The 12,943-nt window shown below is 56.0% G+C and overlaps 1 protein-coding gene across 1 annotated transcript in view; it reads left to right on the top strand.

Moving 5' to 3' along the window:
• Adap1 (ArfGAP with dual PH domains 1) overlaps window positions 1-12,943 on the top strand; it is a gene marked incomplete at its 5' end in the record, with an annotated part of 38,993 nt that continues 26,050 nt past the window's right edge. Inside the window, 2 exon segments of the mRNA XM_005397794.2 lie at window positions 1-98; window positions 10,640-10,770. Coding sequence (XP_005397851.1) covers window positions 17-98; window positions 10,640-10,770 — 213 coding nt within the window.

The raw sequence follows: 12,943 nt of genomic DNA, 5'->3' as shown, positions 1-12,943 counted from the left end.
CCTCGGCACCGCGGCCATGGCCAAGGAGCGGCGCAGGGCGGTGCAGGAGCTGCTGCGGTGGCCGGGGAATTCACGCTGCGCCGACTGCGGAGCCCCAGGTAGGCACGGGCCGGGGGCGCGGGTCGGAGGATGCGGGTGCGGCCCGGGTGCGCGCAGGTGCGGCGGTTTCGGCTCCGGTGGATGCGACGCGGGTGGATACGGGCTGGGCGGGTGCGCCCGGTGAGCTCGGGGTGGTCCCACGTCTGGTGCAGTCCAGGAGGGTGCGGGGCGGCTCTCGGAGGTACCCGGGGCTTCTCGGGCACCCGGCGCCCACCGGGTGGGGCCCGGCCGGAACGCACCTGCCCGAGGACTCGGCCTAGGGCGCTCCCCTCCCCCGCCCCGCGGCGTGTGTCGCTGTCACCCGCGCGCCGCCGCCGCCTTGCGAAACCCCGGGCTCCTCAAAGAAAGAGGAAATCGCCAGGGCGGCTGGCTGCAGGGAAGGAACAGCCGGCCGCTGAGGATCTCCCCGGGGCGGGGGTCCCCGGGCTCTCCAGTACCTGGAGGTGACGTCATGGCGCCCTCTTTCGGCCTCCGGGCAGGGGGTGGAAGCTCGGGCCGCCTAGGGGGAGGGTTTGGGAAGGGTCCCCCTTTCCAGCTCCCTGCCTCTGAGATGGGGCAAGGAGCAGGTAGGGTCCTCGGTGCACCTGCGTCAACATCGTCCAGCCTGGCACCTCCTAGGCTTTGTCCCTTGGTTGCCCCTTGCCTGGGGGATTTCTGAGCCTCCCGAGTCCAGCAGGTCTGATGGCTACGTTCCTGGGCCAACCCACCGCGCCCCTGGCTGGCTGCCTTAGGCTGCCTTGCCTGTGGGGTGAGGGGGTTCCCCTAAAGATTCAGCTGTTCCTGCCCCTCCAGTGGAGAGGAGCCCATTCAGGGGCTGGCCCCCAGGCAACCGGGAACCCAGGGCTTCCAGCCTCAGCCTCACAAGGCAAGCCTTTCACCGCAGGGTGCCCGAGGTCCCCTGGGCACCTCGTATGCCTCTGAGATGCTGGCTGGTGACCACATCCTCCAGATACCCTGAAGACAGGACTCCATCCCTAGCTCGTCCTGCTCTCCCTTGCTCTTGCTCTGGGCTGGGAGGGGCCTCTCACAGCCCAAGTTTCTAAGGGTCTGCTGGGCACATGCAGTGTGGCCCTGGGGGACCCAACGACCAGCTTTCCTGGGAAGCCAGGTGGGCTGAGGTGGCCTTTTCCTCGGCCTGCTGAGGGGCCCTGCTGATGGTGCTGGAGGCTGAGCTCAGGCTCAGCCCAGACTCCCCACTCCTCCCCTGCCTCTGAATTTCTACTGTTCAGGGCTGTCGGGGGAGGAAGGGCAGACAGGGAGGTCAGGTCCCAGCCTGGCCTGGAGGGTTCTCCCCGGGGATGGGGGTGTGTCCAGAGCAGGAGGCCCGCCTTGCTCTCTCCTGGCTTCCTGGAAGCAGCTTCTCTTCAGCAGACCCACTCAGGAACCACCCCAGGCCTCAGCCTGGTGGGAGGAGGGGGCTTCTTTGCTTGTCAAGCCCACAGGCCTCTGCCCTTTGCCTAGCCCACCCACTCAGTGTCCCACTGGCTCCTGGGCCCAGGCCACTGGCTGTAGCAACCTTTCAGTCCTGGAGCCCCAGCTGGGCCTCTCCTTGCCCAGCACTTCCTGGCACTGGGCCAAGTCCCAGGTTTTCAGAGTTGGTCTATGACATCAGCAGTTTTCGTCATCTGACTTGCCTGCCTGGAGCAGCAGCAGGCTCTGGCTGTTGCTTCCATTTTACAGTCAGGGAAACTGAGGCCGTGAAAACACAGGCTCTTCTAGGGGACCTAGTACCCTAAGGCAGACCCAGCCTCCTGGTGCCCAGCCTTGGCCTGCCCACATTGCCAGGGCCAACCTTCCGTCTCCTGGCCTTGCCTTGCCTCAGGCTATGGGCATATCCTGCCTCTTCCTTGTGACCCTGTGGCGTGTCCACACAGGCTGCCTTTTGGCGGGAGCTAGACTCTGACTGTGCGTTGTGCTGCTGTGGGGTGCCGCAGGGTCCTCTCTGTCTCTGCTGTGGTTGTGAGGGTGGTTCTGGCGTTGGTGTCCTAGGGAAGGCCACTGTGTTTTTGGTCTGTCACTGGCACCATCATGTGGACCTGACCATGTCTAGAGGAGCAGGATATCCCAAGAGGGTCCCCTGACATCTCTGGATGGCAGGACCTCAGGGCAGCCTCAGGCCATCTCTAACCACCAGGCCAGGGCCTCGGGTACACTTGGGCAGACTCTAGCCCAGCTGTACCAAGACCCCAACCCACAGAGACTCCTCTCAAGCCCTCCTCTTGTCAGCCCCAGTAGTGGGTTCCCTAACCTTCAACTTTTGGGGCCCAGCCACTGGCTCTCATCACAAACAGGCCAGAGTGGGTGTGCTTGGGCCCTCCTGTCCTGAAGGGGACCCTGGTGGAGGTCTCTCTCCTGGTGGGGGTTGCAGAAGGGAGGAAACCTCTGTGCCCACTGAGCTACCCTCCCAAGGGGACAAGGCAGTGTGTCCTGTGAGCCACAGGTCGTCAGATGCTGTGGAGACTTGGGTGTCTCAGCTTTTGGGGTGGGTGGGTATGGATGGGAATCCTGAGGTTCTTTTATACTAGTACCTCGAGTACCTGAAGGAACCAATACCCAGGAGCCCTGGCTTTCCCAGCCTGGAGGTCAAGTTTAACCCCTGCTGACAATGAAATTAGATGTGGTGGTCAGGAGCTGCTACTCATGCTGGACCTGAGGTCCCCCCCCCCACCAGATGTGGGTGGGATATGAAGAGTGGAGAGAGGGACCTTGGGCCCAGTCCTTGTGGGTACTGCGTGCGAGGGACCTGGGAAATGCTGCAGGCCTGGAACATGAGCTTATGCAGCCCTAGGGCTTTGGGGTAGAGGTGACAGCTTTCTGGTAGAGGTACCTGGATGGGAGGTTTCAGGAATTTGGCCTGATTTGGGGGAGGGTCCATATCTGTGGGGAGAGGGCTGCTGATAGGAGGGAGGTGGGCGCTGGCCCTGGGCATGATCAACAGGAGCCTCCCCAAGACAGCAGGAAGTTGGCCACGGCCCCGGGGGGGAAGCCATGCCCTTGGGAGGGGTGGATGCCTGCATGGAGGTGGGGCAGGAAACAACAAGACTTCTGGGCCTGTGGGAGCAGGGGTGCTCCTGGGCAGGCACTCTGGGGTTCTGCTAGTTAGGGAGCAGATCCTCAGCCCTCAGGGAAGCCTGGGCGGGAGGGCAGGAGGGCGATGAGGCTCAGCTGTGCTGTTTCTTCCTGAAAGAGGCAGGTCAGTGGCTGGGGAACCGGGGGGGCGCTGGGACACTGAAGGACCAGGAGTGGGAATGAGCTGGAGGGTCCTGAGTTAAATCCAGTGCCTTCGCCAGGGCCCCCTGGGGGAGCCTGTGGGTCTTAGGAGCTTGGGGGTTCAGAGGGCACGAGTGGTGGGAGCCTGGAGAGTGAGTTCTCAGACAAGACCCAGAGCGGGATGACAAGAGGGATGACAGAGGCAGTGGGGAGGGCAGCCAAGGGGACAGGGAGACAGGAGTTGGCCGCAGGAGCTGGAGGGGCCATGCAGGCCTGGGAACTGCTGTAGGGCCTGTCTGTGGGTCAGCAGAAGCCGCAGGGGAGCAGGCCACATAGTCAAGGTGCAGGACAGGGTGCGGGGCCAAGGCCTGATGCCTGGGGTCCTGGAGAGGTGGACATGTGGCCACCACCAAGGCAAGGCTTGGTAGGACCAGGCACTCGCCTGAGGCAAGGACAGCAGGAGATTGAGCCCAGCACACAAGCAAGCCCTAGGGAAGAGGCTGCGGCAGCCAGACCCATGCATCAGCATTTACATATTTTTCTTCTTTTCTAAAACTTGAGGCAAAACTCACATAGCATAAAATTAACCATTTGAAAGTGAAAATCCAGTGGCATTTGGAGCATTTGCAGTGTTGTACAACCACCACCTCTATCTAGTTCCAAAAATACAGTGTTTGCAACCAGGAGACCAGATGAGATGCTCAGGAAGGAGCCCGGGCTGCCCTGGTGTGTGTGTGGGGGGGGGTCTCAAGAGTAGGAGAGGGAGGGAGCCCCAGTGGGGAGCCCGAGGGAGGTGCAGTGGGTGGTGTGCAGAGAGGGACTGTGAAACAGGTGTCTGCTGGGAACACCCGCAGGAAGGAGGCCCCTGAAGCAGCTCTGCCTCCATGGGGGAAGGGCCTGGGGCTGGTGGAGGTGTGTGCCCTCCCTGTGCGGGATTCAGGAGGGCTCTGCTGTGTGCGCTGTGAGGGAACCCTTCAGTCCCAGGCCCGGAATTCAGCCCTCTAGTGGGGCTTCCCTTCTGGCAGAGAACAGGGATGAGCAAAATGACAGATACCGTGACCGGGCACCCTGGATGGTGGAGCACATGGTTGGGGCCTCGTTGCAGGGCAGGGAACAGTCACACAGGCACCCCACCAGCCAAGACTCCAAGGGAGTCATCTTGCCCAGGGCCCTCCTCCCACCCAAGCTGCCCACCTGACTGGCCCATCCTGCCCTTGGGTATTCATCCCTACTGGGAAGGCAGAGGTCTCTGGAGCTGGGCCGTGGGGCTCTGCCACGCTAAGTTCTGTGGAGGGGGTTGATTGCTCCCTGTCCCCTGGTGCCTGGACCTTGGCCCAGGGGACATACCTGTTTCTCCTAGCTTGGCTCCTGGATGGGCCTCACTTACCCACGTACCTTTGACCTGCTCCCGGAAGCCGTGAGGGCTGAGTCACAGCTGATTGCCAGGGAGAGGCAGGGCAAAGCCAGGGCAGAGGGAGGAGGGTGAGGCTGTCCTTGGGGATCTGGGCTCATCCCCTCCACCACACCTTCCTGCCCATGTCCCTGGCCATCCCTGGGCCCAGGGTGCCTCCTGGGCTTGTGACCTGTTCCAAGGTGACCTTTCGTTGACTGTAGCCCATTGAACAGGGAATCCCAGAGCCCTGGGCACCCAGAGCCCCCTCCCTGACCAGCAGGAGGGGTAACAAGAGGGACCTGGACCTAGGGAGGGGGTCCTGCGGGGTCCAGGAGCAGAGTGTCCTGCCAGCTGTCCTCAACATGGCCTCTTCCACCTTGCATGCTTTGGGGCACCCCACCCTGCCCCGTGGGTCTCCTTGCCCTGATGGGCTCGGGATGCATACGAAAAGGAAGCCCACAGCCCAGCCTTGGTGTTTGGAAAACCGGGATGAGCTCTGTCCCCTCTCCTTGGGGTACCCCGCCAGCCTGTGTCCCCATCTCCCTGCACCCGTGGCCCACCCTGGACAGCTTTACCACACTGTCAGGGTGCCAGGGATGGACTGGGCCTCCCAGCTCTCAGGGGCTCTGGTTTCTGCTGAAATGCAGAAGGTCATTGGTCTCAGCCAGCCTGGTCACACCCAAGTGTGGCACACCCAGGCAGAGTGGCCTTCTGTCTCCGTAGCCTAGAGTGTTGAGGGGATAGAGCACTCAAGCTCAGAGTGGCTGGCCGCTCATACCCTAGGGCTCCCTCTTTCCCAGTCTGGATCCTTTAAAATAGAAACTCAAACTGGGAGCAGTGGTGTGTGTCTCTAACCCCAGCTCCTGAAGAGGCTGAAGCAGGAGGATTCTTTGAGCCCAGGAGCTCGAGGCCAGTCTGGGAAACACAGTGAGATTCCATTTCACAAACAACAATGAAAAACCAGCCTCAACCAAGCAGCCTTCCAGGGCCTGTGGGTGGGTTTCTGGCTTCCAGAGATGGTGAGTCCTGAGAGCAGCAGGGGGCTGCTGTGCCCACCTGCCGGCCCTGGGCTGTGAGCTGAGCCTATCCTTCTGCCATCGGGTGCTGTCCTGCGCTCTCCCCACCTTCTCTCTCTTGCTGGCACTGAGGGCCTTTGCACTGAGCTACACTTCCAGCCCCTTTTAATTTTTTTATTTTGAGAGAGTCTCACTAAGTTACCCAGGTGGAGCTTGAATTTGCAATCCTGCTTCAGCCTCACTGGGTGCTGGGATTACAGGTGTGTGTCAGGCAGGAGCCAGCCTGTCCGCCTCCCTCCAGGCAGACCTGTTGGGCTGGAAGAGGCCTCACTGGGCTGGGTCTGTGCGAGCATGGGGGTGTGAGGACAGGGTGTGGTCCTGAGCCTGGGTTTGGGACTAGGCAGGAGGCCACACCATCTGTCCCTGGCTTGGCCAGCTCCTCTGCAGCCTGGGCTCTGCAGATGCCCTTCCTCGGGTCTGGACGTCCAGCCTTCCTTCTCACCCCTCCATTCCTGCTCATCTTCAGCCATCAGCACTTTCATTCCTTCCTCCAGGAAGACCTCCAGGCTTTCTGCCCCATTCAACCACCTACTGTGGCTCCCGGGGCATAGCTCCCTCCCTTGGGGGCTTTTCCTTTGGTGTAGTAAGAGCTGTTTTTCAGCATGGGAGGGACCATCTCTTGTCGGGGCTGGGGGCCCCTACTAGACAGAGGTCCTTTGTCCACTCTGGTGACCCCAGTGCTGGACGCCAAGTGATTCTGAGGAACATGTGGGTCAGGAAGAGAGCACACAGGTGGTGCCCGTTTAAACTCCTGCTCCTTCAGCTGCTTTTCTCCCCCTCCCACCAACCCAGAGCAGGAAGGCTGTGGCTGTAGCTAAGCCCTCCTGCCTGGGGCCTGGAGCTTCCCTGGAGGCTGCTCCATTGAGCCCAGACCTCCCTAGACACGAGCCCAAGTTGTGCCCAGCTGTGAGCTGGAGCTGCTGGTAAAAGGCGGGTCGCTCCCTCTCCAAGCCTCAGGTGGCTCCACACCCATGAATAACCTCCCTGCCAGGTGACTGATGTCGGAGTGGCTTGGGACCTCCTTCCTTCCACTATGCAGCCCCTCCTCCCCTTCCACCCCATCAAGGCCAAGACTGAGTGGGAGGTCTGTCCTCTGTGGCCACAGGGGGACAGAGGTCCTCCCAGCCGACCAGGTGAGCAGCCCAGCTGGGAGGCCACCTCCACCTGCTTCCTGTCTCACCTGCGCTGTGCAGGGCCACCCAGCTGACACTTCCTAACAGCTGCCTGCATGGAACTGGGAAGATGGTATGGGGTAGGGGTGGGCTCTAGGAGAGGATGCCCAAGATCAAGTCCTAGCTCAGCCCTGGTGATCTTGAGCAGGTGACCAACCCTGTCTGGGCTTCCTTTACCTTATTCTGTTGAAACAGATGAATGACAGGATCTCACCTCAGAGTTTGTGGGGATGGAGTGAGGCTATGTCTAGCAGCGGCCTACTGAGGGTCTGGAGGGTGATGGAACCAGTCCCACAGCATAGTCACGTGGTCACACTACTGCTTTCTGCCCCAGACCTGGGGTCTGGCCTTACCCCAGGGCCCCATTTTGGAGATACTGCCTCCCTAGGTCAGGAGGGGACCCAGTGTGAGGGACAGCAGGCCTGAGCTCTTGCTGGTAGAGACACAACCACACCCTTGAGGCTTGCCTAAGCTAAGGTCACGAAGACTTTTCTACCATTTTCATGTGGACACCTATGGTTTTAGGGTTCTTTTAGCAATTGGAGGAATGCTAAAAGCATTTGGAGCTGTTTTAAGTCTGATGAGAGGTAAGCAGGGAAGTTTACCATTTGGCAGTGATGTCTAATTGTTCCAGTGCCGATGGTGGGAAGGTTATTCTTTCTGTACTGAATCATATTTATATCTTTGTCCCTAACTCAATGCCCACATGCCGATTTTGGTCTCTATTCTGATCCATTGATCTGTTTATATTATTTTCATGCCAATACTACACTGTCCTGGTAACAGTAATTTGATATGTTCTGAAAACAAGTAGTATTGCCAGTTCTTCATCTTTGCCCTCTTTCTAATTTGTTTTTATGTGTTATGTATTTTGCATTTACACCTGAATTTTAATTTTTTACTGTTTTTTTTCTTGTGATGGATCATGCTGAGCGAGACTACCACTGAGCCGTATCTCCAGCATACATTGTAGAATTAGCTTAAGTTCTATGCTAAAAATCCTGCTGGAGTGCTTTTTTTTTGTTTTTTTCTCTGGTACCGGGAACCGAACTCACGACCTTGCGCTTTCCAGGCAGGCGCTTTTGCCGCTGAGCTAAATCCCCAACCCCTTTTTTTTCTTTTTTGAGACAAAGTCTCACATGTAGTTCAGGTGGGCCTGAAACTCACTGTGTAACCCAAGCTGGCCTAGACTCACATTGATACTCCTGCCTCAGCCTCTTAAGTACTGAGATTACAGGCATGTGTCACCACACCCAGCTACTTCTGGAACTCTGATGGAGACTGGATTGAATATATAGATTCATTTGGAGAGAATATATGTATTAACAATATTGACTCTTCCCATCCATAAAACCAGAGTCTCTCTCCACTCCTTTAATTTCTCTTGAGCAGTATTTTAGTTTTATGTGTACTATCTTCCACATCTTTTGCCATATTTATTCCTAAGTGATTAATGTTTTATACTATTATAAATTATATTTTAAATTTTTCAGTTTGATTGCTTATTATTAGTAGAAGGAAAGACAACTGATTTTTCTATATTTATCTTGTTTCCTGTAACTTTGCTAAGCACATATTCTAATAGTTTTTTTGTTTTTTGGTTTTTTTTTTAAAATTTTTTTCCAGTACCGGGAATCAAACTCATGACCTCACGCTTGCCAGGCAGGCGCTGTGCCACTGAGCTAAATCCCCAGCCCCTCTAATAGTTTTTTTTTATACAGTCTATTGGATTTTCTACATAATCACATTGTCTGTGAATAAAGCTGTTTCATCTCCCTCCCCATCTGGCAGCTATGTGAGGGATTCTGGAGAAGACAGACCATGTGACAAACTATTGGCCACTCCCATGGTTCCATCTCCCGGAAGCCTCCGTCTACATAGACCATGCCCTGTACCTGTCCAGGTGTCGCTGTGCTAAGTGACAGGGTGAGGAGCAGCCCTGGGCTGTCAAGTGGGACTGCCACACGGTGTGATTCATTCCTGGACACCCTCTGCTCTTCCTCCTCAGCCCCTTCATTGGAACCCCCATCTGCCAGGGACCAGGGCTGCTATCAGCCAGGGCTGGTGGGACCAAAGTCCAACACGTTCATATGTCACTGACCAGTTTGGTGCATGGCAATGTGGACTGCTGGGGATGGTCTGGGTGTAAACCAGCCTCCTGCAGGCGACCGTTTGCCTGTGTGCTTAGAGGTGACTCAGGCCCTTTCCTGAGAGGTGGTTCTCTTGGGGCTCCTTTCACTTTTTAAAATTTGATATGTGATATACTAATTATTGTTTAGTATTAAATGTTTTTTCCAAATCTTTGTTATGATTGGGGGGCATAAGTTACTTACAAATCATTTGTAAATGACATATAAAACATTTTTTATATTTCTAAACAGTTTAGATTTGAAATTTATCTTGTTGTTATTTGTTTCAATTCTATTGGACTGTGTCAAAGAACATGATATATAGCTAATGAAACTAAAAAGTAGACCTTAGTGGGGCATAGTGGTACACACCTACAATCCCAGACTCAAGAGGTTGAGGCAAGAGAATTGCCTAGGTCAGCCTGCACCACATAGTTCAAGACCACACTGAACTACATAGGGAGAACCTGTCTCAAAAATGCCAAAACCTAAAAATAGACATTTACTTCTTAGAACAATTTTAGGTTTTACAGAAACTTTTTTTTTTGTCTTTTTTTTTTTCTTTATACGGTCTCACTATACAGTTCAGGCTGGCCTTGAGCTCACTTTGTAGCCCAGGATGGTCTTGAGCTTGCAATGATCCTCCTGCTTCAGCCTCCCGAGTGCTGCGATTACAGGCGTGTGCCACCATGCCTGGCTACAGAAACTTTTTTTGTTTTTCTTTCAAATTTTAATTTTTATTAGTACATGTTCATAGTACTATATGGTTATATTCATTATATGTTCATAGTACTATATGGTTATATTCATTGTAGGAAGTTGGTATATAGTCTTAATTCTTTTTACATCCCCTCCCCCTCCTCTACTCCCTCATCATTTCTTGGTTCTTGAGGCTCCTTTAGCCCCCGCTGCCCCCTTTGTTTGCTAACCATGGTGGGATTTTCCAAATGGAAAGAAAGCCACCAACTTTCCCAGCAAGCACCCACTTACGGAATTTAACAAGTGTCACATTCCACAGGGGTCACTGCATTGAATTCAATATGAAAAATTGAAACATGTACACAAGTAGTCAGCACTAACCCAGGACCCTCATATACCCTGCGGTTTGAATTTATAATCATCTTGCCTCAGCCTCCTAGAGTGCTGGGGTTACAGGTGTGTGCTACCACACCTGGATGGAGCTTTTTAAAGTACACTAGACATCTAGAAGCATAATCCTTAAACACTTCAGCATGCAAGGTCAGGTCTTGATGCCACCGTCATCCTGGCCCGTGGTAATTCCTGCGTACAGATGTACCTGGGGCCCTGCTGGGATCTGTGGGATGCTGGGAGGGGGTGGGGGGCAGCCAGGTGGAGCCTGTGCTCATAGGTTCCAGCACATACTGTGGGTTTCTGAGGAGAGCTCTGTCCACATCAGCAGCCAGGGTGATCCAGTGGGTTACTCCTGTATGGATGCAGGGGCCCCATCTTAGGACCCACAGAGCCAGGGCAGCCCTTCGGTCCTGAAGCATGGATCCAGGGTCTGGCTGAGCCTCCTGACCTCTGGCCTTTCCCTTCCAGACCCCGACTGGGCATCCTACACCCTGGGGGTATTCATCTGCCTGAGCTGCTCTGGAATCCACCGGAGTATCCCTCAGGTCAGCAAGGTGAAGTCGGTCCGCCTGGACGCCTGGGATGAGGCCCAAGTGGAGGTATGGGGAAGGAGCTCGGGGTGCAGGGGCGGGAGAGGGGTGAAGGAGGGTGAGGGCCTTAGCTGGCCCTCTCTGGCTGTGGACATCTCTGTGGCCTGCAGGGCTCCTGCTGCTGAGGGTTTCATTGATGAACCCTGTGGGAGGCCATGGGGGTAACAAGAGCCAGGGCACCCATCATCCACCCATCCATCCCTCACTTGACCTACTGTGTGCCAGGCACCGCGGGTCCAGCCAGGCAGATGAGTCGTCATCCCTCAGAAGGCTAGGGAAGGGGGCCAGCGTGCGATGGAACCGCGGCCACGCTGCCGATGGGGGCAGTAATTGGCCAGCGGGGCTGACCCCACAGGGAGTGGCAAGGGGATGTGGCCTGGGTCAGAGAAAAGTCCCCACACAGGCTGAAGTGACAGATCTGGTTTGCATGTTCAAAGCCCTGGGGTGCTGGTGCCTTGCATGCCCCCATGCCTCACTGGGAGCCTGTGTGAGCTGCCGTCCCAGCCACGCAGCTGACCTGCAGGGCCAGATCCTGGGCATGAGGCTGCGGGGGGACTCCCCAGCCTCCTGGGCTCACCGGCTCAGGCCCTGGCTGATTGCTGACTTTGGTTTATGCTATGAGCCCTTTTTGCTGGGCAGCCTCCGTTTAAGCAGGATGGTCCCTGGATTGGCCCCCCTTGCTGGCGGGGACAGAGCATCCAAAATCAGTGTCAAAAAGGTCAGGGCTTGTGTCCCATTTCTATCACCCTTCCCACCGTCCTGGAGGAGTGAGCTGCCTGGTGGGTCCCTGGGGCCCAAGGCCGAGGGTCATCCTGTTGATTGATAGGAAAAACCGGTGAGAGTGACAGGACACTTCTGTGGCAGCTGGAAGCGTCCTGAGCCCACCTGGTGGGGCAGAGATAGTGGCCTGGCCTGAGAGCAACTCTCAGGATGACATGGCCATGGGGGAGAACCAGACCCGGGCCATGGGGGCCAGGCAGGGGGGCTCTGCCCCTTTCCTCCCCCGCCCCTCCCTTCCTCTCCTCTCTTCTCCACATTACATAGATTGTACATTTTTCCCAACTTTATATGCCTTTATAATTTTTATGTACATATGTTGTATTTATTTGTTTGATGATGGAAACCAGGGCCTTGTGGATGCGGGGCAAGCACGCAGCGCTGAGCCATACCCCAACCCTACAGAGGGTTTTTTATACAACCGTGTCATTGGTTGAATTCTCAAACCCACCTATAGCGCACACTTTAAGGTTTTCAGTATATTGACAGACTTGTTGACCATCATGGCCAATGTTAGACATTTTCATCAGCTCAGGAGACCGTGTGGCCTTTCGCTGCCAGCCCTGTGCAGTCCTGTGTGCGCTCTCTTTTTAGATCTGCCTGTCCTGGACGCATGACAAAGTGCAGGGGCACAGGACAAGGTGTCTTGTGTCTGGTTTCTCTCCGAGGGTCTTGTCGGGGACCAGGTGTGCTATAGCATGTCAGTGCATCACTCCTGCCTGTATCTGGTGACTTTCACCCATGCTATACTTCGTCTGTCTGCTCTTCCACGGGGCCCTGGTTGTCCCCACCTGATTTGGGGTGCTTTGGTGACGTGACACTCTGTGCACACGCGCCCTCTCCGTCTCCTGACCTGGCCTCTCACCCGCTGCCACTGCCCCTGTTGCCCACACTACCTGAGTGTGTCTCATTCAGACACAACAGACCGGCTCACCCTCACTCGTGGGCCTGAACCCTCTGAGTACATGGGCTGCGGTGTCCCCGGCCCCCTCAGGTGATATCCAGACTGTGTCCAGACTTGCTCTGCTGTGATCTCGGGGCCGGTGACCTGCCTCATAGTGAGGGAGTTTCCTGTGACCCAGAAACCTCGAGGTTGAAGTACAGTGTCAGAGGTCACACGGTTTGGTTAATTGTTGAGAGATTTTTGCTAAGTCTGCCCTACTGTACAGACGAACAGGCTGCCCCAGCCCTGCATAAAAGTGTCACACCGCCTGCCAGCTCTCAGCCCCTGGTGCTGACCTGTGGTGCCCCGTGGTGGAAAACTGCTCTCCACAGGGTCTGGAGTTGGAGGGTTTTTTTATCCTAAACAGGCAAAGCAGCTTGGGATTCCATCGGAGTGACTCCTCAGACCTCTGCTGGGTTTTGGCTGTGGGTCTCTCTCTCTCTCTCTCTCTCTCTGTCTCTC

Source organism: Chinchilla lanigera, unplaced genomic scaffold (genome assembly GCF_000276665.1).
Source record: "Chinchilla lanigera isolate Chin_1 unplaced genomic scaffold, ChiLan1.0 scaffold00059, whole genome shotgun sequence".
Lineage (NCBI taxonomy): Eukaryota > Metazoa > Chordata > Mammalia > Rodentia > Chinchillidae > Chinchilla > Chinchilla lanigera.
This window is presented reverse-complemented; position numbering and strand designations above follow the sequence as displayed.